At 36.4% G+C, this 26786-nt stretch overlaps 1 protein-coding gene across 12 annotated transcripts in view; it reads right to left on the bottom strand.

The window, feature by feature from the left end:
* Positions 1–26786, bottom strand: part of EML5 (EMAP like 5) — a 154428-nt gene that overhangs the window by 24689 nt on the left and 102953 nt on the right. For 5 of the 12 annotated variants that reach the window (XM_040227497.1, XM_040227498.1, XM_040227505.1 and 2 more), the window contains exons 22-33: positions 25560–25712; positions 24727–24858; positions 22553–22641; positions 21619–21795; positions 18969–19170; positions 18126–18252; positions 15393–15407; positions 13746–13754; positions 11499–11577; positions 10039–10168; positions 7275–7373; positions 3677–3697 (exon numbers count right to left, since the gene is read on the bottom strand). In XM_040227497.1, the coding sequence (XP_040083431.1) occupies positions 3677–3697; positions 7275–7373; positions 10039–10168; positions 11499–11577; positions 13746–13754; positions 15393–15407; positions 18126–18252; positions 18969–19170; positions 21619–21795; positions 22553–22641; positions 24727–24858; positions 25560–25712 (1233 nt within the window). The remainder of the gene's footprint in view (positions 1–3676; positions 3698–7274; positions 7374–10038; positions 10169–11498; positions 11578–13745; positions 13755–15392; positions 15408–18125; positions 18253–18968; positions 19171–21618; positions 21796–22552; positions 22642–24726; positions 24859–25559; positions 25713–26786) is intronic. The other 7 variants (XM_040227500.1, XM_040227501.1, XR_005718806.1 and 4 more) reach the window with 6 other exon arrangements.

Here is a 26786-nt window from a genome sequence, read left to right as displayed (position 1 = left end):
AATGTACTTATTTATTGCCTGTCTCCCTCTATAGTAGGACTCAGCACACTTTTACTGTAAAAGAGACAAAATTGAAGATATTATGCAGGTTCTTATGTAATACAAGAAAACAATTTTCTTTTGTGGAAAACAAATTTCCACAAAAGTTTTATTGATGAAATTCACTGAGTGAAAATTTTTATAATATTGATCTACTAATGAGAATTAATTTTTTTGAGGGGGAATATTAATTCACTTAAGTGGGGTTCAAAGTCAATGTTCTTTATTTTTAAAAAAAAATTACAAATGTTCATCTGTTAATGATGACCTATAATGATTTTCAATTCTGACAATGTCTCACAGATAGGTACTGTCAAATATGAACATCAGTCTGAAAGCAAATGATTTTAACTAAATATGTTAATCACTTGGAAGGCATTCAGAAAACTGTATTAGCGTTCTGGCCTGATGTTTGTCTTTTTAGCATGTATTATATTACAGAATAATAACTATAAATTGAACATTAGGTGGAAGTTCTTCAACTGTACAGTTAAACAGATTTTTAAAATATGGCAATTTTCTTTACACTTGTATCAAGATCTAAAAAAAATGCTGCTGGAACTGAAATTTGAGCCCAGAAAATATACTTGCTGCAAATTTGTGTGGGAAAGGTAAGCTGGTGTCTTGTCTTAATTTCTGACGGGATGAGACATGCACAGTGCAGTTCGGCATGGCTTGCGAGTCAAGGATTAGCTGTCCCCAAATGACTCTCCTGCAGTGTAAGTTTCACATATAAGCACTGTAATTTCAATGTGTGTAACTGTAATCGTAGTTTCCTTGTAACTTCAGGTTGAATCATTAAGAAACACTATCAAATCTGCAGCAAAAACTCATTTCCAAAGCCATTCAGTTTTCCATAATAGAGACTGAGGGCAGTTTGTCTCAGAAAAATTTCAGTCCTGGCTCTGAGTGACAGAAATTGCAAAGAACAACAACAACAAAATGCAAATACTGCTAAACCACTAAACCGCTGTGGTAGGGCAAGTCCGGACATTCACCTTCTATTTCTGACAGAAATTAATGGAACTGATGATGGTTAAGGCTATGAGGGCAAATAAAGTTAACTGCTGACTCTCAAAAACAAAATACTGAGGTTCAATTATACATGACAGATTGAAATATTTTTCACAAAGCAGCTGCTGAGGAATAACACAGTGAATAAACCACAGGCTTCAAGTGCCTTTAAAGTTTATAAGCTTTGTAAATTTTACAAACTATATCCTCTTTTCTGCTCTTGCTCCACACATATTTTTATCACCCTCAGTTGTAGTACCTCTTAACAGATTCCACTTCAGGTTGTACTGAATTAATGTTTTCTTAAGTTATTTGAAAATATTATCTTTTCAAGTTGTTACATGGAGACCATTTATAGAGGCAAAAACTGTCACTGAAAAGTCAGCACTGATTCCTCCAATAAACAACTGGCGACATCTGCCAACCTATCAAGAACCATTCAGACTCATCTGCCCCCTTTTTTGCCTGTTTTTAGTGACTACTGGTGGTGTTCGCAAAGCCCTCAATTGTTTTAGCAATGGTTCCTGGCAAAAGAGCTTAAACAAGTTTATTTTGTCTGGACACTCATTCATTGCAGCCAAACATGACTTAATTAAGCCAGCAATAAACAGCTTGTCCTAATTAGCTAACAAATGAGTCATTCAGAACCTTACTGAGGTTTTAGCCAAATTTTATTTTTATTTTTTGAAGAAATTCTGTTGTGATGAGATATTGTGTTGTTTAAATAATTTTTAAATTCTATTTTATTTATTTATTTTTGGCCGCACCACACTGCATGCAGGATCCTAGCTCGCTGCCCAGGGATTGAGCCTGAGCCGCCTGCAGTGGGAGCCTGGGGTCCCAGGCACTGGACCACCAGGGAAGTCTCAAGATACTGTTTTAAAGTTCCTAATTTTTCTGATTTTTGCTTTCCTGTGACCTGGGGATATTGCAATAAAGTCAGTGTGAAAATGCTGACATATACCGTATTCTTTCAGCACAACTACAGTATCACTGCATGAAAAGCACAGAGTTTTACCATCTCATTTGACAACAAAATCCACACTTCACTGCGCCTTTATAGTTTGACATCCAGCCTATTTTTCCTTTCCCCTCTCTTGTTTCACCAGGATAGATATGCCATGGTTAAAAACCAAATGGCAGCAAGGTGGGTACCCCTAGAGAATGTTGTATTCAGTGAGACAAGTCAGAGAAAGACAGATACTGTGTGACATCACTCATATGTAGAACCTAAAAACCAATACACGTAGACATATACGCAACCTAGAAACAGACTCACGGATACAGAGTGCGAACTAGAGGCGACCTAAGGAGAGCGGGAAGCGGTGGGGCAGACGAGGGGCAGGAGATTAGAGATACAAACTGCTTCGTACAAAATAGGTAAGGATATACTGTATAGCACAGGGGAAGTATAGCCATTATCTTAATACCTTTTAGTGGTATATAAGCTATAAAAAATGAATCACAGTGTTGTATCCCCGAAAGTTTTATAATGCTGTGTATCAACTATACTCCAACAGCAACAAAATGTTGTGGAATATAGCAGTACATGCGGCACTCAAAGCCTGTCCAGCTTTAAAACAGAGCCACTGTGACCTGCAGTGTACCAGGCCGCACTGGAAAGCCATGGGTGTTCAAAACAGTCTCTGCCGCAACCCTGCCACGAGAGCACCAAAGCCGCCATGGACAGTACGTGACTCAACAGGCAGGGCCGTGTCCAGAAGCCTTGTCTGTGGACACTGGAATCTGAATTCCTCACTGCTCATGTTTTGTGACATTTTATTCTTCCTTTGATATTTTCCAACTATTTAAATGACTAAAAACTATACTTAGTCATGGGCTGTACAAAAACAGGTGGTGGGCAGATGTGGCCCAAGGGTGCTAAGTCTGCGAACCTCTGCTCCTGAGTGTAGCCCAAGAGAGCAAGGCCACTGTCTGCTGTGCCAAATACATTTGTGGTTAAATAGTCAAATCACAAAACCATGCTTTATCCTGGAGGAGAAGGAAATGGGTACAAACCACTGGGAAATGTTTTCTTATCAGACTGGTAATTCTTACTATCTTAAATGAACTGAAATTGAGTTGAAAAAGCCTAAGCTATTATAATATCTAAAAACAACTGACATGCATTTGTTCATCTAAGAGGTTTGTAACTTCACAAAGTCATGGTCAAATTCAATAATAAAAAGTTATTTTCAAATCTTTAAATGTTCTGTTGATCTAACATATGCAATAATTTTGATGATTATATAAAAATAGTAATTGAAAAGGTTTTATTTCTAGGCAATAAAATTTACTGATTCATACTTAAGATCAAATTTTACCTTTATTCCTACCAGCTATATGATATTGGCAAGTTAATACCTACTATGGAGAATTCTTGTGATGACTAAATAGGTATTACAAGTAAAGTGCTTATAACAATTCTGGGCATACTAAGAAAGTCAAAATATATCAGTTTAAAAAAAATTACTGTAGATTGGGCTCAGTATCATGACATTAAAATGATGTATTCTTGACTTTTAAAAAACCCAAAATAGTTCAGCTATCTATTACTCTATAAAAATGTAGGCTATCACTACTTAACAATATGAGTAAAATAGAAAGTGATAGATTTCCTTACCTGACATGTCTGCTGAATCACCTATAATGAAAAAGTAGCAGAAAAACAATGATCCAGAAACAGCATAAACACTATATGCAAAATTTATAAAGACTCAACTACCATAAGATAATTTTAAATAATTTAAATAACTGTGTCATATATAAAATTATGTAAAATTGAGTATACTGTAAGTGAAGCCACTAATTCCAATTATATATGCATATTAGTATTATATGCATATGACCTTTCCATCTTTAGATCAGTATTTTCTTTAGTGACTTACATGAAACTATAAAAACACTCAAAATAGTACTGATATGGTTTAAAAGTGGTATGACTTTATTTTGGTTTACAAATGCCCTGCTAATAGATCCTTCGGGCTTTTATGTAGCTCTACTTGAAGGGAAGAATCAGATCTAAATCATCTGAAAGAAATGATGGTAGAAGTTGGCATGTAACTCAAGGAAAGGAAGGCTCTTAATTCAGGCCACAAACTAACCCCTTTCTTATTTTTTTTAACTAAACATTTTCTGTCTGAGTAAAAGATTGCCAAGAAAGAAAATACGAAATTCATTGTAATTTGCAGTAGAAATACTTATTAATAAAAATTTTAGAGTCAGTAATCTTTAGCAAGAAAGAAAGCAGAAAACTTTAGAAACCTTTTTTAGAGAGACGATTGTTCTCTGCTTTATTAGAACTTTATGTCCCTGTGTGCTTCAGTTGTGTCCAGCTCTGTGTGACCCCATGGACTGCAGCCCGCCAGGCTCCTCTGTCCATGGGATTTTCCAGGCAAGGATACTGGAGTGGGCTGCCATTTCCTTCTCCAGGGGGTCTCCCCGACCCACGGACTGAACCCAGGGCTCTCAAGTCTCCTGCACTGGCAGGCAGGTTCTTTACCACCAGCGCCACCTAGGAAGCCCATGAAATTACTGTTTCAAGGACATATTGATAATGTAGATATATTGTGTCCTGACCTGGAATATGAGAGAAAAGGCAATAAAGTACTTGACTTTGCTGAGAAGACCAGTCAGGATATACCAGTTTTAAATTTGAACATGCTCTGATGACAACTAAATGATGACAGTACTTGAAACTGTGTCACACAAAGAACGGTTTAAAACTGAGGGTTTTGGTTTTGGAAAACAGGCTTATCCTGGAATATCTGTGGGCCTGGGGCAAATAAAGAGTACAGATAAAGACCTAACCATCACAGGTCTAAATATTCTAGGTGCCCCAAAATGAGGACTGGTGAATCGCAATGAAAGAGAGACAGATTTCTGTTCTATATGAGGAAGCATTTTACAACAGAGCTTCCTAAGGAGAAGTTAGAAGACTTACATATAAAAACATTTCTTCAGGCCCACAATAGATAATTGTTTCTCCTAAATTCATAAAGTCAGAGAAACACTGATTGAAACAAGTAAAATGACACAAAGGAACCGTTCTCGAATGGTTTCTTAGGTCAACTTACAAAGGCAATATAAATAAAAGCAAAAATAAACAAATGGGACCTAAGGAAATTTAGAAGCTTTTGCACAGCAAAGGAAACCATAAATAAAATGAAAAGACAACCTACAGATTGGAAGAAAATATCTGCAAAAAATTTGACCAACAGGGCTTAATTTCCAAAATATACAAACAGCTCATAGAACTGAATGACAAAAAACAAACAACCCAATCAAAAATCGGAAGAAGACCTAAACAGACATTTCTCCAAAGAAGACATACTGTTCAACATCACAAATTATCAGAGAAATGCAAACCAATCGCTTGATACAGGTCAGAATGGCTATCCTCAGAAAGTCTACCATTTTTTCCGAGGGTGTGGAGAAAAGAGGACCTTTCTACACTGTTAGATGTATGCATGTGTTAGTCCCTCAGTCGTGTCTGATTCTGCGACCCCATGGACTGGAGCCCACAAGACTGCTCTGTCCATGGGATGCTCCAGGCAAGAATACTGGAGTGGGCTGCCATTTCCTCCTCCAGAGGACACTGTTGCTAGGACTGTAAACTGGTGCATCCACTAAGGAAAACAGCATGAATTCCTCAAGAAGCTAGGAACAGAGCTGCCGTATGATCTGGCAATCCCGCTCCTGGGCATTTGTCCAGAGAAAACTCTACTTTGAAAAGACACATGCATCCTAATGTTCATAGCAGCACCATTTAAAGAGCCAAGACATGGAAGCAACCTAAATGTCCAGCAGCAGATAAATGGTTAAAGAAAATGTGGTACATATATACACAATGGAATAATACTCAGCCTTAAAAAAGAATGCAACAATGCCATCTGCAGCAGCACGGATGGATCCAGAGATTATACTAAGTGAGCAAGTCAAAAAGAGAAAAGACAAGATTCCATATGACATCACACATATGTGGAATCTAAAACATGACACAAATTAGCTTACTAATAAAACAGGAATAGACTCACAGACATAGAAAACAAATTAATGGTTACCAAAGGAGAAAGGATACGGGGGAGGGAGAAACTGGAAGTCTGGGATTAGCAGATACAAACTACTATATATAAAACAGATAAACAACAAGGTCTTACTATATACCACAGGGAACTATATTCAATATCCTGTGATAACCCGTAACAGAAAAGAACTACCCTGCTGTACATCAGAATCTAACACAGCATGTATCAACTATACATCAATAAAATGTAAATAACTAATAAATTCAAAGCTTAGAATATTGTGTATGTAACAGGTTAAGAACTGACCTTTCTTTTTAAAAGGAGAAACTTTTTACAGAAAGGAAGATTACAAGGGTCTTTGTGGCATAACTGTAGAACGAACAGATAACAGAGCACAACTTTCTAACTGATCATGTTAAAGCCTAAATCATCTTATTCAAGAAGAAAACAATGCCTGGAAAGTTGCCTTAGCCATTGAGGCTCACTGAAGCCCAATAAACCCAATGCCTCTGACCATTTCACACACTATACATGGGCTGTGAAGGCCTCGCTGATCAGTCTGCTGCGCCGCAGTCACTGTGGTCAGTTACTGGTAGGTCTGTCCTAAAGAGACCTGCCACCCACTCACCATTTTGCTTGTGGAGTTACGACTTTTGTCAAAATTTTCTAGAGTTGAAAGAAAATAGCAAGATAAGGGATTTCAAAACCAGCTGGCAAATCCGATCACCGCCAAAGGAGAGGGCAAAGGGCTCACCGACAGCACAACAGCATGGGCTCGGCTTCTCCGCTCTCCAGGGTGTCCCCGGAGGCAGAGGCTCTGCCCACTCATCAGTCACTTCTCAGCTCCTCTTTCTCACCACTCCCGCCTCAGACTCTTCCTTCCTGTTTTACGTGCTATTAAATTAAAACTTTCGGCTGCTCAGAAATTTCTGCTAAACAATTAAATCCAACTATTTCAACCACCATAAAATACAATGCTCTTCATTCTGAACTGTCTGAACCAATACAGATAAGCAAAGCGGAAAAAAAAGTACCTGGAAGCAAATAATATGGTAAAACTGGATGTGTGCTTCACACACAAATGCATTTCAAACAATACACAAAAGTGTTTCAGTCTTTTTCCCCTAGGATACTGAATTAATTTAAAGAAGACAACTACTTAATACTATTTCTTTTTAAAATACAGAAACATACCTACTTGGCCAGTTGCCACTATGTTGATAAATTTGGGGTGCTGATTTACAGTGAGGCACAGAATATCATCATTATGTTCCTGATAAAAACTCTGAGTCCCTATAAAAAAAGAATTTGAAAATTAAATTTGAAAACTTTAACGTGAAATAGTCAAATGCACTTTACTCAGAGTAATAAACTGCTGTGTTTAACTTCCTTGCTTATTTAACATATATTTTTTGAGCACAGTATATATACTTCATCCTAAGGACGTAAATGTGACTGACAAATCCTTAACGTAGTGAACCATGAAAGGCATAACCCATGTAAAACCAAGTTGGAGACATCAAGTGCCACAAGAGAGTTAAAGATCAAAGTGCTATGGACATATGCAGTGATCTGTTCTTCTTATGAACAGATGGCACTCCTGAACTGACACAGCAGATTCTGGAAATGTGACTGCGGTTGGGGCAGGTGTTTTAGGGAGAAGAATACTTGAAGCAAAGATACAAAGGCAGGGAAGCCATGGGAATGCATACAGATGGCTCGTTTGGCTGAAATACAGGGTAACAAAAAAGAAAAGTGAGAAATATCGTTGGACAGGCAAGTTTGAACTAGAATTACAGAGGATTTTAAAAACAAGCCTATTATTAAATTTTATATTTATTCTGTAGTCAGCGGGGAGGTACTGAAAGAATTCTGATCCAAGAAGTAATCTGATTCATCTTGTAGCAGCGACAGTGGAGAGGCCCTGGAAGACTGTGACGGTGCAGGAGGCCAGGAAGGGAGGCTCCTGCAAGCCAAACGCAGAGGCGGGGGACGAGGTCAGGCCGGCCGACTGGGCCCAGGCTACAGGGCGCCATCGACACGAGGTCCTCCAAAGAGCAAAACAAAACCAAAGAAAACCAGTTTTGAATAACATTTAATATATCTAACATTACTTTCGAACTTCTTCTCAAAGTAAAATGTGCTTCATATTTCCCAGGGCTGAGTTCACTTAAAGGAATACACAAATAATTATATGCGCTACTGACTAAATCAGTAGATAGATAGCTATCAGATGAGGACTTCTTGGACGTTACGCACAGCAATGTAACCGCAGAACGGAGAGAGGCCACTGGGGCGGAGGCCTAGTCACCCCTCTACACTCCATCATTAGGGAGCCGAGTAACTAAAATCCAGGAAACTAAGGCAAACGACATGTATAAACATGGAAATGTATTTACACTTCCATCCTTATGTAGTGTGTCTTTTCTTATCTTCTATATTCTCTGTGAAGGATAAGTGAAGCCTCAAAGAGGATTTTCTATTAGTAAGAGGTATTTTGTAATGACCTAAAGTATTGTATAAAAAATTACCATTGATTTGTGTAATCTTCATGAATCTTTTTCTTAAGGAAACTAAAATAGATATACCATATTAATGATTAATACTGACCAGGGCAGGGGTAGGGGATTATGACTCACATAATCCATTCTACCTAACTAGAGTGAAGCTACCAGAGGGAAAAAAAAGCCAGAAATGTTTGTACTAAATGAACTGCATCTTCAATACAAACAGAGACAGACTATTTCGTTGGGCTCAAAATCACTGCAGGTGGCAACTACATCCATGAAATTAAAAGATGCTTGCTTCTTGGAAGGAAAGTTATGACCAACCTAGAAAGCATGTTAAAAAGCAGAGACACCACTTTGCTGACAAAGGTCCGTCTAGTCAAGGCTATGGTTTTTCCAGTAGTCATGTAGGGATGTGAGAGTCGGACCATAAAGAAAGCTGAGGGCAGAACAACTGATGCTTTTGAACTATGATGTCCCAGAAGACTCTTGAGAGTCCCTTGGACTGCAAGAGGGTCAAACTAGTCCATCCTAAAGGAGATCAGTCCTGAAAATTCACTGGAAGGACCGATGCTGAGGCTGAAACTGTAATACTTTGGCCACCTGATGCAAAGAGCTGACATTTGAAAAGACCCTGATGCTGGGAAAGATCGAAGGTGGGAGTAGAAGGGGATGACAGAGGATAAATTTGTTGGATGGCATCACTGACCCAATGGACATGAGTTTGAGCAAGTCCAAGGAGATGGTGAAGGACAGGGAAGCCTGGAGTGCTGTAGTCCACAGGGGGTCACAAAGAGTCGGACACAACTGAGCAACTGAACAACATTCTGACTTTACGAAGTTTATAACTTTATGTAATAAAGCAATTCTAAATTAATAAAGAGTATTACAGTAGGATTATCACATCCTTGGTCATCAAATGATGCTTAGAGAACTTTTTCAACAATACAATCAGTTAAATAGACGTCAAGAAATATTTTCCCATCTCTTGGATCTAACAGGTATTATCAATCAAGTCACAAGCAAGCAGCTTTCTTAGTTAACCTTCTTGGCTTTCCAAGTGCTCAGCATGAACACTGCCACTCCACCGCCAGTCCTAGCAATCACTCACCCAACATGTTCCTTTCAGTCACTAACTATCAGACAACCACTTGCGAGGAAACAGAAGTTACCAGTGTTTCTGCTGTGAAACATGCTTTCAGCACACAGTCATCCTTCACTTCTAACCAAGACCTGTAAGCACTCTGCATTATGAAGTCCTTTTCTGCTGTGCTATGCTCTCCTCGAGATTGTCAATTCCTTAAAATATTACTAGGAAGTTCTCCAGTATGAAATATTCATACTCCAGATTCATGTATTTTAATTATTTATATGCTTAACAGAGTTTTAAGATGCTAAATAAAAAATTCTCAATTTTAAAAAGAGGGGAATGGAGAATTAGGGTTTCCTACCTGTAGCAACATTGTGAAGAATTCCAACAGATGCCGTGTGATAAATTATATCATCACCATCATTTAAATAATGAACATTATTCCTGCAGTCTCGGCCTCGATAGCCAAAAACAAGCTCCAACACAAGGTCCTAAAACAACGATAAAATCGTTATACATTTGCTCATGTCTAAATGTTCACCATTACTTTGTTGTAAATAGTACTGGTGGTCTTCAGTCAAAATGGAGGATACATTTTTGATTTATAAATTTCAAGCACAAAACTAAGCTAGATGCGCCTCTCTATTTAAGCTTTTTTGAGCAGCTGAAACACACATTCCATACTTTTCTACATAAATCTATAAAAATGAAAAGGGAAGCACATTGTCATCTGACTCCAAGAATTTTAGTTCTTAAGATTTCGTGTGTTAAACACTGAGATACTTTGTGTCCAAAAGAAAAATATTTCAATTTGTGTTAACTGTTAGTCAAAAATATTTGATCTTTACATATAACTGAGGATAAACTAGATCCAAGTGGTATGCTTCCAAGGATCTAAAGAGTTTATCAGCTTCATATACTAAGCATGCCGTCTCTGATAACTCGTGCTAAAGATAATTCTGCGACTCCACATGCCCATTCTCACTGACCGTGTGAGGCTGAGTGGGGCAGGAAGTACAATAATCGCCCTCCCACAGCTTTACACCTTTCTTTTGACCTCACTGAGCAGTCTGCTTAAGGACTTCCCTGTAGCTCAAACAGTAAAGAAATCTGCCTGCGATACAGGAGACCAGGGTTTGATCCCTGGGTCAGGAAGATCCTCTGGAGAAGGGAATCCACTCCAGTATTCTTGCCTGGAGAATTCCAAGAACAGAGAAGTCTGGTGGGCTACAGTTTGCGGGGTTGCAAAGAGTCAAACATGACTGAGCGACTAACACACACCCAGCAGTCTGTTTTTGCTGATACCGGGATTATGAAATTATGAAATATGGGAGAACTTTTCTCTTTTGCTCAATTATTGTGGAAAGTTTCTTTGCTTGGAAGCAGGGCTGTTATTAAACTCTACAGTGACTATTTCATGGGGTAAAAGTTCCTGATTTAGTATAAATATTAAACCTTTAACTTGTAAGTTCAAGCCACTAAGTACAGGACACTGTAAGGTCACTGTGCCTCTGTAAACCATACACCACTCCATACATTTACATTCACATTCAGAAGTTCTCTGAGATATGGTTCAATTCAGGGTATTATTCATAGAAAACTAAAAGAAAAAAAGAAAGAAAGGGAACAGAGGATGTTAATCCAAGCTCAGACTCGACAGTTAAGCAATCAATTTTTACAACGGAACAATAAAGATTACTCAATACACTTATTTTCATAAAGAATAATGGTAAGATTTGGGTGTTCTACAGAAAGGAAACAGAATAAACCCTGGACACATTCTAAGGTACAAGTTAGCACCGGGAGGTGGATTGTCCTCACCTCTATGGGCCTCTTTTTCTTGCCAACGTTGTTGGTCTGGAGTTTTTCTGGCTGCGGTGGGGCTCTGCTCACCGGAGGCCTGAAGCAGAAAAGCGGGAGAGAGGAGGGGAAGCGTCACCCGGCGCCCTCATCCAGCTCCTCTCAGCCCTCCAGAGAGCAATGTCTGACACTCCACCCCAAGAGTGAACCCAATCTGTGTTTCTCACTAGACTCCACCCTCTATATCTTGGTATCTTCTAAGGCAGCAAGGTAGAAAGAAAATGTCAGAACTTCTATTCACTTTTCTTTTAATTTCTTTAATGTATGTTCCATAAATGCAACTAATACAACAGCACAAGAACAGATTGGTGATAAAAACATACAAATGTTAGTTTTACAAACTCAAAAGCTTCTTGATGGGGTGCGTTATCAAGAACAGCCTAGATTACTGCTCTAACGTAGCTATCTCAGTATCTTGCACATGGCAAGTACTCAATATATTCTTCCTGAATTTTGAAAATATTTCTATACACTTCCCATACTGCTGGAGATGTAAATCACATCTGAGTTCAAACGTGCACTCATCACCGGGGCCTCTGTGCCCTTTTTCTTCTCCTCTGAAGTTCCTAGTGTGTCTATGGCAACACTGTCAGTCAGGCACACAAGCCATCTTACGGTGACTCTGTAAAAGGCTATTATTATTGCCTCCAACTCCTCTTCCCTCGTTTTCACTATTTACTTTATATTTTGCAAACTTACACAGTAGCTCTCAAATCTATTCCTCTCCCTCTGTTTCCACCACCAAGTTCAGAATCTATTTATAATGTGTCATTAGGTATATGGAGCTCCCATTTTCAGCTATTTGAACATGGCAACTCTTCCCTAAAAAAAGCCTTCTGTTTATTGTTTTTTTTTTTAACTCACATCATTTAGTTTAAACTCAGATAGTCATTATTCAAATGTTTAATAAGCTGAACAGTGAATCTAAATCAATCATATATCACCTCCCCCTTCACATTTCAATATTAATTGAGTAACAACTAAATCTGAAAATGATACAACTTTCCAGTCAAGAAAACTCTAACATTTCTGAATAAATTCACAAAATTAAAGGCATAACAATATATTTGCATTTTCAAAGTGATTTTCAAGGTACACATCTATAAAAAGTAAAGAAAGTGTTATGTCTTGACCATGTAATATACATGTGTATCTTCACATGTATGTGAGCCAGTATGTAGAAGTATATAACCATGATGGGTGACACAGAAGTTCTGCACTTGCAACACTATACGAAGGACTCTTCAAATTATCACAAAAATTTTTGATTCCAAACCTTTTTCATCTTTTAAAATGTCTATAAGTAATCAATAGAATTAACTTTATATTATTTAGTATTTTAAAATATTTCTGCTAAAATCATTTTAAAAAATGGGAGCAGCCTTGCCTTCTTCTCCAAGTTCTTAACGTTTATTCAGTGTTATTGTCTGACAGCTTTTTTTTTTTTAATTAATTTATTTATTTATTTTTAATTTTTACTTTACAATTCTGTATTGGTTTTGGCATAGATTGACATGAATCCACCTCAGGTGCACATGCGTTCCCAAACATGAACCCCCCTCCCACCCACCTCCCCACAACATCTCTCTGGGTCATCCCCGCGCGTCAGCCCCAAGCATGTCATATCCTGCATCAGACATAGACTGGCATTTCGATTCTTACATGATATTATACATGTTTCAATGCCATTCTCCCAAATCATCACACCCTCTCCCTCTCCCTCTGAGTCCAAAAGTCCGCTATACACATCTGTGTCTTTTTTGCTGTCCTGCATACAGGTGTCTGACAGCTTTAATAAGTGTATAATTTTTATCTCTAAATCCTGTATAACAATCAAGCATATTTTAATTTTTGTAAAGATAAGTTATATAGGATATATTATTGCTTAAAATTATACAACTTGGAAAATTATACAAATCAAATGGATTAAGTTTTAGTAAGGCAGTTACTTATATGTCATGAATCCAATTATTAAAGTGAAAAAGTCATGTCCGACTTTTGTGACTCCATGGACTGTAACCCACCAGGTATGAATCCAATTATTAAGATATAGTCATTTCAGGGATACTCATTTCAAAGGAGAAAAACATGGAAAGCTGTGAACAGAGGTAAAGAACACCAAGTAACACAGCTCATTAATGGTAAATATCAAAGATAATAAAAAGACAAAATCAGGCCTCATGGACTAGAGCAAAGAGAGAAGGTTACCTGGAGCCTCTTTCCAGCAGCAGATAAAAAAGGGAAAAGATTACAACACAAATCTGAATTGAAAATAGTAGTAAAATATGTCCTGTAATAAAATACTTATACACATTTCATGCAGATAAACTATATGGTATATAGTAAAGGCCTATTGTTTTTATTTACTGCTGTATATTAAAAAAGGCTTAAATTATTCCATTAATGGCAGAGAAATCAGAAGAAAAAAGATGAAACGGAAAAGAATTCAACATGTTCCATGTTGTGTATAGCTTGCCACTCTTATTTTCCACAGTGCAAACTGAATTTCAAACAAAATATTTAAGCTTATTTAATGTTTATTAACTTAAAAGGTTGGTAGTACTGCGCTGCTGTTAAGGACTGTCTAAGGAACCGAAGCTCCCCCTCCTCTGGCCCCAGAGGGATTCCCAGTCAGCCAATGTAACCGCACATGCAGAAGGAGTCTTGAGACCGTGTGGTATCTGAAGCTGTTCCAACAAAGGAGGTAACTATAAAAAAATCCCCCATAGCAACATAATGGCTGAACAGAACTGGAAGGGTCACAGCTGTTCATCTCATCCCCCCTCCGAATGAAAGCAGACTTCTCTTACATGTCTGGAACACCCCTTCACAACCCTGATGGCAAGTGGGCATTTACTAAACCCTGCACGAAAAACTGCTTGTAAGACGGCAATTCCATCTCCACTTAGTCTTCTTTTTTTTTGGAAACTAGTGATTCCAAAAATGATGAATTATTCTTTATGTGAAGTGGCCACCCAACTTTCCTTTATCCTGTGTTTCTTTCTAGTTCACTGTAAATTGTCAATGTTCCTTTAAAATGCAGAGCTCAGTCCCGAAGAAGCTATTCCAGATCTGATGCTAGGTCTGAATGTTTCACTTCTGCTAAAATAGTGTAGCTTTATGAGGGCCTTTTAAAGGAGTCACATCACACTCCAGACTCATATCTTTGCACACATCACCTCCTGCTTAAAACAGAGTGAATTCCTGTTATCTGCCAAATTAACTAAGGAGCACCTAACATCTGAAGCTCTGAGCAATCTTTCTCAAGTTTACTTGTTCATCTTATCTGTCAGCATTTCCCTGCTGGTACCTTTTTTAACTTCCAAAACAGACGAGGCTTTTCCATACTGTCCTGTTTCAGAAACTGTCTGAAGACACTTTTATTTACTAAAGGCAGCTATCAAATGACCCCAAACAGTCCCTTCTTGCAAATATAATTTTATTAAACATGTAAATATCATTATTGCCCTATATTAATGAATATATTAAGTATGACATGAAACTAACAGGCTTGCTATCAACTGGAAAAGTTTTCACTGAGAAATATGTGTGATTACTGTTTTTACAAGTCTTTGAAATTTAAGGAAAAACTAAAACTATTAGAGTACAGGCGTTTATGAAAAGTCATCTGTAAAAACACTGATTATAAGGAAGACCCTTACAACAACACTCACATATTGTATCTTCAAACGCAGCTCTTTTGTAGGATTTGTTCTCTTTCATTTTCTAATTCTTTCTCAGCAAAACTAGTTCAGTGTTTTATAAGGAAAAAAATCAATACCTTAAAATACCACAAAGACCAAAACAGAAGAATAAATTTTTGAGTAAAATATTTTCTTAAATAAAATAACTTACCTTACTACTCCCTGCCTTCAAAAGAAGCAAGAGAAAAAAGTAAGGAGATAAACAGATATGAAAATTGATGATGAATAAAATATATCAGTTTAGTAGACAGAATAAAAGTAACATGTCAATAAAATTCTAAGGAAATACAATAATGCCTAAATTTTATGTCACGCTGTTCTGATTTATTAAAAAATATTGGAAATTTGATTGACAAGTAATTACTTTAAATACATTAAGACTTGTCATAAAAATACTTAAACAGAAAAAGAAAAACATAAAATTATTAATGTCATTTAGGAAAAAAGAATCCACAAAAAAATCAACTAAATAAAGTCAAATTGTCATCAGAAATATTTTCCTTTTAAGTAGACATTTGACAAACATTTGATTTGTTTAAAAAATGTTTTGTATTTGATGATGATATATTTTATTTAAAACTGAAGACAATTATGTATACAGACCATTTAACCTCTTCACAAAAGTGAAAGTTGATTAAAAAAAAAAAACCTTCATTTTTATCTCTTTTGACTCTTGCATTTGATGAAAATGAGGCCTCCTAACTATGAATCACAATAATGACTTTTCTGCCTTGGCATTTTCAGGGGAATTTAGCAGAGCTGAATTATAAAATAATTTGAGAACAAAATGCAAAATAAATAAATAATTTTGAGAATGCAAGTTAACAGCAAAGATTACAATTATGACAGTGTCAACCATTCTTTGTGAGCAGTAAAATATTTCTGTCAGAACTTGGTCACTTCCACAATTAAGGAGGAAATTTAAGTGTTTTACCAAGAGGGACGGTCTACAGATTAAAATTAGGTCACATTTTCTGACATACTCCATTTATCTGATAAATGATAATATTTTCTTTAAAAATCAATATAATAAATGAAGATTAATGAGAATACCTAGAGTTTCTTCTTCCCTATATTATATTTTTCATTACCTGTGAGAGATAATTTCTTTTAGGGAATATTAAGTATTATACTGAAAATATTCTAATTCTGAACATCCACACTGACATACTGATATGGCTCTAATTAATAAATATACAGGTAGTATTTATTACTCTGTGGATATTTAATTTCAGTACTAAAAGAAAAAGCTCTTAGGGAGTTCCCTGGAGTCCAGTTGTTAGGACTCAGTGCTTTTACTGCTGTGGTCCTGGGTTCAATTCCTGGTTGGGGAACAAAGATCTCGCAAGTAGTGTGACGTGGCCTAAATTACAATAAAAAAAATTTTTTTTTTAAAGGAAGTGTATCAGTATTAACCAGATATCTCCTTAGGTTACTTTGTATTTTAGTCCAAGAAAGGGGTGGTGAAGAATTACTACCTCAATTCTTTATATACATTACTTCATTTCATGAAATACTCCATAAATTGTGGATTATAATGTTTTCTTTTTTTACCTCTGAGGAAACTGAGGCTCAGAGAGAGTGAAAAGTTTCTCAAGGTCGTACAACTGGCAAACAATAAACTGAGTATTGTAACCCATTTGCGTGCTAAGTTGCTTCAGCTGTGTCCAACTCCATGTCACCCCGTGGACTGCAGCCCGCCAGGCTCCTCCGTCCACGGGATTCTCCAGGCCAGAATACGGGAGTGGGTTGCCATGCCCTCCTCCAGGCAATCTTCCTGACCCAGGGACCAAACCTGTGTCTGCCTATATTGGCAGGTGGGTTCTTTACCATTGGGATCACCTGGGATCTTATTCCAAAAACCATGCCCTTTGAACTGTCTTCAAAGTCAGAGTCAAATCACCTCAACCTTGAATACCGTGCAAGTATTTAGATCATGGTATGTTCAGCATTAAAAGAAACATACCTCTGGCTTAATATTCTGCCCCTTCTCATGCCTTTATGGCTTCCCTCATAGCTCAGTGGGTAAAGAGTCCACCTGCAGTGCAGGAGACCAGGGTTCAATCCCTGGGTCAGGAAGATCCCTTGGAGAAGGAAATGGCAACCCACTGCAGTAATCTTGCCTGGAGAATCCCACGGACAGAGGAGCCTGGTGGGCTACAGTCCATGGGGTCCGCAAAGAGTCAGATACAACTCACACCACCAAACAGACCATCGCGTCTCCCTGCTTTTAAGTGACTCTATGCGGTTCACTGATCCACACGCCTCTTCACTGTTTTCTATCTTCTCTAATGATTTTAAAAACATCAGGCTCACAATTTTTCTCTTGATCTGTCATTACACTAAGATAATTTGTTAAATGAAGTTCTCTTTTCTCATAGACTGCAGTGCACATAGCCTTATTTTGATTTGCTGATTCTTGACAAAGACCAATAATTCCCAGAGACAAGCTATACTTCAACTTGCCTTTTTGGAAAAAATTTAAAATAATGACTTTCTATCCTTGATCAAATGCACATGGATAAAAAGGCCTTTTCAAAACTTAAGCATCTCTCTGGTTCATTTGCTTCCTAAAACATACTAGGTTCAGTTTGTATTATTTCTTGAAACCCTATCACATATATTTATAAAAGTTAGCAAGTAAGATTCATTTAATCATACGGACTTTATATATAGCATCATTCCCTAAGCTACTTGCAAAGGACAGCGTCATTACCAAAAAGTATTTAAGGACAAACATGGTTTCTAAGCGAAGGTGGGGACTGTAAAATGCAAGAGTACCACCGCTACTTACTTTCTGCAAAATATTAATTCAGTTAAACAATCAATTCAATTTCTAATACTGGTATCTTTCTCTTCATCTAGTTTTAAACTTGATTGTTACCTCTCATCAGTTGAGGGTTCTTTTTGTTGCAAATGAGGCTTGATTCCAAACATTGGGCGAATATTTGTTGATAAGGCTCTGATGGTGTAACTGATTTCATTCTCCCTTGTGACATCACTGTCATAGCCTAACATCAAAATATAAGAATTATTCTCTACGTTATAGCTGAGGATCTCAATTATGATCTTAAAAATCGGATACAAGGATGTTAAACAATATGAAATAAGTTAAATACATCGTGTTATAGTCAAATTATGAAATAACAAACAGCCAGTAAAAATGATGTAGAAGAATATTCAGTGATAAAGAATACTGATTAAGTGATAATGGCAAGCTACCAAAAAAAAAAAAAAAAACACCTCAATATGATGCCATTTTTGTTTAAAAAAAAAAAAAAAGATAATGTATATAAATACACATACCCCTATGGGTAACATCCCAAATGTTAACAGAAGTTATCTCTCTGAGTGTTCAAATTATGGATGCTGTGTTCATTTTTTATTGCAAAATGTACTTTCTAACTTTTCTACAATGAGTGGGTATTACTAGTATAATAGGAAAAAAACAAAATTATTTTAAAGTATGAGTTTCAATACTATAAATTTATTTTAATAGTATTTCTTTAAAGTATGATTATCACACATTGCTAAATGAAGAATAAGTCATCAGTATATGCCAACCTGTTATTTTTAGAGTAACAGAAAAAATTCTGGTGTTAAACAGACCAAAAAGACTGAAACGATAACTATTCAAGCATTATTCTTACTTATTAAACTTCCACAGTTTAAATCAGTTGTGCTAAATTTTTTCTATGTTTTGTTAAAACATCTTAAAATGACATACCCCCATCTTCTTCAGAATCCATATCAGACTCTTCGCTATCACACGGTCTCTTTTCTCGATAGCCCTCCATTTCATTTGTCCAAACCATTAAAGACATATCTGCGCCTCCTAAGGTAACCAACATGCTGTCATCGTGAGTCCAGCGAACATTTGTGACATGTGTACTATGGGCCACGTACCTCTTAAACTTTCCAAATTTTCCCTAAAAATTGAAAAAAATTCAAATTTCTGAGAAATTTTATTACTTGAAAAGTTTTTATAATTTTGAACTTCTTAATCTCTGATTGGAAATTAATCATTGCAAAGACACTTTGTTAAAAAAAAAAAAGAGAGAAAATACTGAAACTCACTAAAATAAAAAGTAACAGCTCCCAAACTTAGTGAGGATAGGATAAACTAGTAGTTTTGCACACTGTTAGTACTATGGGCATAACTCTTTTGGACATCAAGTTGGTATTCTACATTGAAAAGTATGAAAATGCTGACCTTTGTCTCACCATCCCTTTTTAAGCGTATATGCTAAGGAGACCTTACCTACACAAAAAACATTTGCCATAGTACTGACTTACAGCAGTGAAACATTTTAAATACCGTAAATATTCAATATAGTAATAGTTAATTATGGTGGATATCTTTTAAAAAACGATGGCTATGCAGACATATTATTGTTGGAAAGAAACACAATAACTGGGAAAATCAGGGTACGAATGCCTATGTACATACAGCATTGCCATATTAACAAAAAGTAATTAGCAAACATTTCAGTATATACCTGTGTACATAATAATTCATTGTAATTCATTAGTGTTTTTGATTATAAGCAGATGTTACACACAGTAATGTATTTTTCTTTTAAATATAAGGAAAAATCCAAGATACTGGTAACTTTTAAATCGAGAACACTAGCATTACTGGATTACATAGGTAAATTTCAGATCAACATGTCACAAGCAGGTTTTATATGGATATCTTTTCAAGGGTGTTAAAATAAGAAATGTCTTAAACAAACACGTTCAGTTGCTCAGTCATGTCTGACTTTGCAACCCCATGGACTGTGGCCTGCCGGGCGAGTATACTGGAGTGGGTTGCAATTTCCTTCTCCAGGGGAACAAAACATGGTAAGTAATAGTTAAATCAGTGGATTCTTTGGAAACGAGGAATCAATAAAATCAGCTGAAATCGATGAGAAATCTGTCATGAAAACACCAGAAGAAGATAGTTTCCTACGATTTTGTGGTTCTTGCTACAGTAAGGAGAAGAAGAAATCTGTGGACCAACATTCTAGAACATATTCTTAGGGCTTCTATACCATCTAGTATACTGAGAGTGAAGTTTTTTACTAATAAATGTTTTATTGGAACACATTCTTATTAAGTAAGGTACTACAACTTCAGTATATCTAAAACAAGGACTCGTGAAATATTTTCTTGGGTACCTGAGTTCTCTACGGGAATTTTTAAAACTTACAGTTTCATTTCAATGCTGAAATGAATTAATTAAGACCATCATGCACTGAATATCATGATTTCAGTGCCATATTTCATACTTACATTTATATTCATGTTGGTGCTAGATTATAACATACATCTGAATTTGTGACAAGTAAATATGTATCTATACTTGATTTCGTGAATTATATTTTTGTGCTAAGTGAAAGCCTAATGTTTCCCAGTAGTTTGAACAGAAAGTGAAGTCTCTCAGTTGTGTCCAACTCTTTGCGACCTGTGGACTGTAGCCCACCAAGCTCCTCTGTCCCTGGGATTCTCCAGGCAAGAATACTGGAGTGGGCTGCCATTTTCTTCTCCAGGAGTTTGAACAGAAGAAAGCAGTAAAAGGATTAGTCATCACACAGCACACAGTTAGCGTGGCCATGTACATTTCAAAGAGTCTCTACAGTTTGGTTTTATAAAAATAGCATTATTCATTACATTAAACCAATGTTGTTTACTTTGACTTTAGAGGTATTATAATTTATAGTGTTTTATATTTAATCAGCAGAGAAGGCAATGGCACCCCACTCCAGTACTCTTGCCTGCAAAATCTCATGGGCAGAGGAGCCTGGTAGGCTGCAGTCCATGGGGTCGCTAAGAGTCAGACACGACTGAGTGACTTCACTTTCACTTTTCACTTTCATGCGTTGGAGAAGGAAGTGGCAACCCACTCCAGTGTTCTTGCCTGGAGAATCCCAGGGACGGGGAGCCTGGTGGGCTGCTGTCTATGGGGTCGCACAGAGTCGGACACGACTGAAGTGACTTAGCAGCAGCAGTAGCAGTATATTTAATCAGAACATTTTAAATGTTAAAGTTGTAAATATCAAGAGTTTGTATTTAGTGTTGAATACTAAAATTATTTAATATTAGGACTAAAAGAATGATTCTTCTAAAAGGAATATTTATACTACTTAATACTCAGAAATCATACAATATAATACATAACTTAAGATATGGGATCATAAATTATACTACTAATTCTAGATAAAAGCTATAAACATGATGTCAAGAACAGGAAATAAATTATGAACCTTTCATATTACAACATCATGTATTCCATATGTGATATTCATATTACAACAGTGAAATGCTATGAAAGGTCATTACCTTAACCATTTTTATAGTTATGATCATTAGGAGAATTAAAGAAAAACACATACTTTAGCAGGATATCTAAATAACTTCACAAATCCCAAATCATCCCCAGTAGCTAGGACTGTTTTGTCACTGGTGAGGGAAGAGGCAGTAACGTCCATGACTTCTCCAGTTACTGGCCAAATCCCCTCGCAGCATAAACCAAGCACACTTGTCCATGATGCCCAGCCAATTTTTTCTGCCTAAAACATAGAAAAAGACTGCTCTAAGTTTATAATCTCTCACTCTACAACATTAACAACAAACAATTGAATATTCTTCTTTGTAATTAATTATAGATCTCACAAGTAAAATTAAAAGTTTCATAAAAACAGTGAAACAAATTATTAGTTGCTCTGGTTTTGTAGCTTGCCAAGTCCACTAGTTCCTGCAGAAAAATCTTAACATAACATCATTCAAGATTTATTTACCCACTGTGTATTCTAGATGCTGAACATACAGCGACAATATTAATAAATAGGACTTTTCTGCCCTTAGAATATCAGAAACGGATTCATTTCATGTCTAAATTTCTACTAGTACTTTATAAGCATGTTTTCTAATTAATCATTATTGGAAATTAAGAATTTGACTTACAATCCCTCTCCTCACTAAGCCACTTTCAAATTAAATTTAGTTTCTCTTCCTTGGCCATGTCAAAAAGTTTTGCTAATAATGTCAGTCACAAAACCACACACATTTTTCTTCTTTTTTTAGCATCTTAGGTACATGGGTTCCAAAAGATTTGACAGAGATGCAGTAATCCAATCTTAGATGGCATGTCTTTTACATGCTGCATGCTTCTTGTCTTTTAAGGAAAGTAATTAGAGAAGAGCTAGCCATACAAGTAAGCAATTTATTCTTTTTCTTAACAGAGCATATATTCCTGTACCCAGACAGGTATTTGCTTTCTAACCACTATTAGTCATATCAACATTACAAGCACTACTATCTTCCTACCTCTCCACTGGGAATGGTTTGTTTTTTCCCTCTGGGAGCTTCAAAGAATAATTGTTCTTTAGCACCAGTGTTGACCTGTAAAAGCTTTCCTTAAAAAAATTAAAAAATATACACATATATAAAATATAAATACATACACAGTTAAGTTAGTATGATGTTTAACTTTTTTGGGAAAAATTTAGCTTTAACATAAAACCATTTTCCTTTGCAGTCAACCATAATAAAGTAATAAATATATAATAAAGTAATTAAATTCCTAAATGGCTTAGTGTGTGTGCTTCCCAGGTGGCTCAGCAGTAAAGAATCTGCCTGCCAATGTAGGAGACGTAAAGAGATATGGGTTCAATCCCTGGGTGGAGAAGATCCCCTGGAGGAGGAAGTGGCAACCCACTCTAGTATTCTTGCCTGGAAAATCCCACGGACAGTGACGCCTGGTGGGCTGCAGTCCATGGGGTTGCAAAACTGCAAGTCTGACACAACTGAGTGAGCATGCACGTGTATGTGAATAAGCTATTTCTGTCATTATGCATATAAAAATCCTAGAAATAAAACTTGAAGTATCTTTTAAAATAGGAAAAGGAGTACGTCAAAGCTGTATATTGTCATCCTGCTTATTTAACTTATATGTAGAGTACATTATGAAGCACAAGCTGGAATCAAGATTGCCAGGAGAAATATCAATAACTTCAGATATGCAGATGACACCACCCTTATGGCAGAAAGTGAAGAAGAACTAAAGAGCCTCTTGATGAAAGTGAAAGAGGAGAGTGAAAAAGTTGGCTTAAAGCTCAACATTCAGAAAACTAAGATCATCGCACCCAGTCCCATCACTTCATTACAAATAGATGGGGAAACAGTGGCTGACTTTATTTTTCTGGGCTCCAAAATCACTGCAGATGGTGATTGCAGCCATGAAATTAAAAGACGCTTACTCCTTGGAAGGAAAGTTATGACCAACCTAGATAGCATATTGAAAAGCAGAGACATTACTTTGTCAACAAAGGTCCATTTAGTCAAGGCTGTGAGAGCTGGACTATCAAGAAAGCTGAGCATCGAAGAATTGATGCTTTTGAATTGTGGTGTTAGAGAAGACTCTTGAGAGTCCCTTGAACTGCAAGGAGATCCAACCTATCCATCCTTAAGGAAATCAGTCCTGAATATTCATTGGAAGGACTGATGCTGAAGCTGAAATTCCAATACTTTGGCCACCTGATGCAAAGAGCTGACTCATTTGTAAAGACCCTGATGCTGGGAAAGATTGAAGGCAGGAGGAGAAGGGGACAACAGAGGATGAGATGGTTGGATGGCATCACTGACTCAATGGACATGGGTTCGCGTGGACTCCAGGAGTTGATGATGGACAGGGAGCCCTGGTGTGCTGCGGTTCATGGTGTTGCAGAGTCGGACACGACTGAGTGACTGAACTGAACTGAACTTTTAAAATAAATATTTTAACGTTATTTGGAAAAACTAATTTACAACACCATATTTACAGAGGTGACTATCTGAAACAACAACCCTCAAAATGGAGCATTTAAAATATTAACCTTTATCCAAACTATTAACACTGACATTCTACTAAAAAACATAGATATTAATTAAATCCTGTATGTTAAACAACTATGATAATGTTAGGGAATGTATTTTATTGAATGCTGGGGAAATTACATTAAAATTAGGAATTGCCTAGTGGTCTAGGGGTTAGGACTCCGGGCTTTCATGGCTGTGGCCTGGGTTGAGTCCCTGATCAGGGAACTGAGAGCCCACAAGCTGCAGAGCACAGCCAAAACACAAAGAAAAAAGTCAAACACTGCTCTTAAAAAACCCCTAATTAACAGAACCATTTTCTAAAATTTCAGTGACTATTTGTATTAAACTTATCTGGCAAAAACTAGGACGAATGACTAAAAAAGAATAATATTTAAATTACTTTACAAATTAAGAATCTGTCACTTACTGTACTGTCATGTGAATTATACTAGACGAGGTATTGAAAAGTCTAAACTCCCAGCATTCATCTTTAGATATGAAATAAAGTAGTGAAAATCATTTTGAGAATAATGTTTGTTTTTCACAGTGCTTTTGAATTCATCTGTCTGATTATTTGTCTCTTTAAAGTAGCTGTACTAAATCAAATGAAACTTTATCAAATAGTAAGTCACTGAAATTCTTACCTCTAATATCCCAATCGACATGGGTTATGTAACTGGTAGCGCCTTTGCATATTCCTACTCGCTTACTGCTCATAACATTGTATATGTCTATAAAGCTATCATGCGATGCTACAGCAAGATATTTCCCAGAACCTATAATAGAAACATATTTGCTTAAAATTTTCTACAGTTAGAAATATTTTTTATACTGTACAACTAGAGTTAATCTTAATTTTTTTTGGAGGAACTTTAGGTGTTTTGCATGTTATAAAAAGATAGATGAGTCAAGCAATTAATGGTAATATTTTTCATGTATAATTAACACAATGAAATAAAATTTTAATGTAGTGAGGTAGTGTGATGGAAAGAAAATGTCAAAAATTATACACAAAGTAATTTTTATATTCTTTGCATTGAACAAAACTTTAAATTTAGGAAAAAATATAAGTAAGCTAACATAAATAAATTTTGCCTTAACATTAGTAATTCTATAGTATGTCTTGTCATTAGTAATGAATACATGGAAACTGATAAAGCAAAATTAATGTAATTTCAAAAGCATTAGGAATATAATGAAAACAGTTATCTAATCCCTCTTATGTAACAAATGAGGAAAAGGAAGCTCAAAGAAATGCCTTGGCCCAAGTCACACAGCAACTTCAGTGACAGAGCTGGCCCTAAGCCAGGTATTTGGCCACTGATCTAAATGCAGGGCTTTCCCCTCTCACTATACTGCCTCTTCTAGTAAAAACTAAAACTCTGAGATAAAATAACAGTAAATAAAAATTCACACAGTGATATATTCACTGTCATACTCAAATTAATAATCAAATATGATTTCAATGAGATCTTACCTGGTGAAAATCGAATATCTGAAATAACCTCTTTTCTGTGGTGAAAAGATACAAGATCTTCTAGAGTATCTGCATTTGCCATTAAGAAACTTCCATCATTGAGACCTACAGCTAAAGCTTTACCATCAGGAGAAAAACAGCAACACCTCCCACCTAAAAAACAAAGAAAGCATGTATCGGGATTTTCCTCTATTAAAAAAAGTATATGCTTAGGAAAACTTTGATTTCACAGAGGAGGAGTCCTATGTTTATTATAGCTTCAAATCAATGTTAGAAATAAAGACGCAGATAATGAAGCTTTTTTATTGAGAACAATGGTACAGAATTCCAAGCATTAATTAAGACAAACCATTCCTTTTCTGAATGTAGGAAAAGTGAGTACTGATAGTGACCTTGAAAGAAACTAAGCTGATGAAAAGGATGAGAGATTTTAACTAACTTAAAAAGCCAATGATATAATATATGTAGAAATTTTGCTGTTTCTGTTAGGGGAGTTTGCTACCTTTGCAGTTTCTATCCAACAAATAAGACATTTAAGAAATAAGGTCATCTTTATAAAAAATTTTTCAAATTTAAAAAACCTGACAATAGGCAATTATTAGTTTAAGCCAGGAAGATTTATACACATTTCAAAACTATACATGAAGAAATCGTAATATTAATATTATTAATTAAAAAAATAAGGGTTAATGCTGAACTGGCAAACACAAAAACTGGGCTTAACCCAACAGTGAAAGATGTTGGGCTTTTGATGTCTTGCATAAACTCTGGAATGGGACAGATAAGGAACAGCTGTTACAGAATGAAAAGTTAGAGATTGAATTGAGAATAAGCAGGCACTTTTATCAAGCATACATAGAAATCTAGGATGTGATTTCTGATACTGAAGATTCAAGAGGTGATGGGGGCCTGGAGCAGAGCTGCAGCAGTGGAAGTAGCGGAAAACGGTAGACTTGTCACCTTTTGAAGAAGGAGAGGCAGGACCTCGACCAACCGGGAGGAGAGGCAGGACCTCGCCCAGCCGGGAGGAGAGCAAGAAAGAGAGAGAAGCAGAGGCTGTGTCTTTCGTTTCAATGATGATGTTATTTGCTGAGACAGGAAACACTAGGGGAGGTGTGAGTGAGTGGTTTTGTGCCCTTAAGAATGCCTGTGAGAAATTCAAATGAAGACAAGGAGGCATTTTGTTATATTAATACTTCTCTGGAGCTCAAGGGAGAATATAGGGCA

This window comes from Oryx dammah, unplaced genomic scaffold, assembly GCF_014754425.2.
Source record: "Oryx dammah isolate SB20612 unplaced genomic scaffold, SCBI_Odam_1.1 HiC_scaffold_26, whole genome shotgun sequence".
Classification (NCBI taxonomy): domain Eukaryota; kingdom Metazoa; phylum Chordata; class Mammalia; order Artiodactyla; family Bovidae; genus Oryx; species Oryx dammah.
This window is presented reverse-complemented; position numbering and strand designations above follow the sequence as displayed.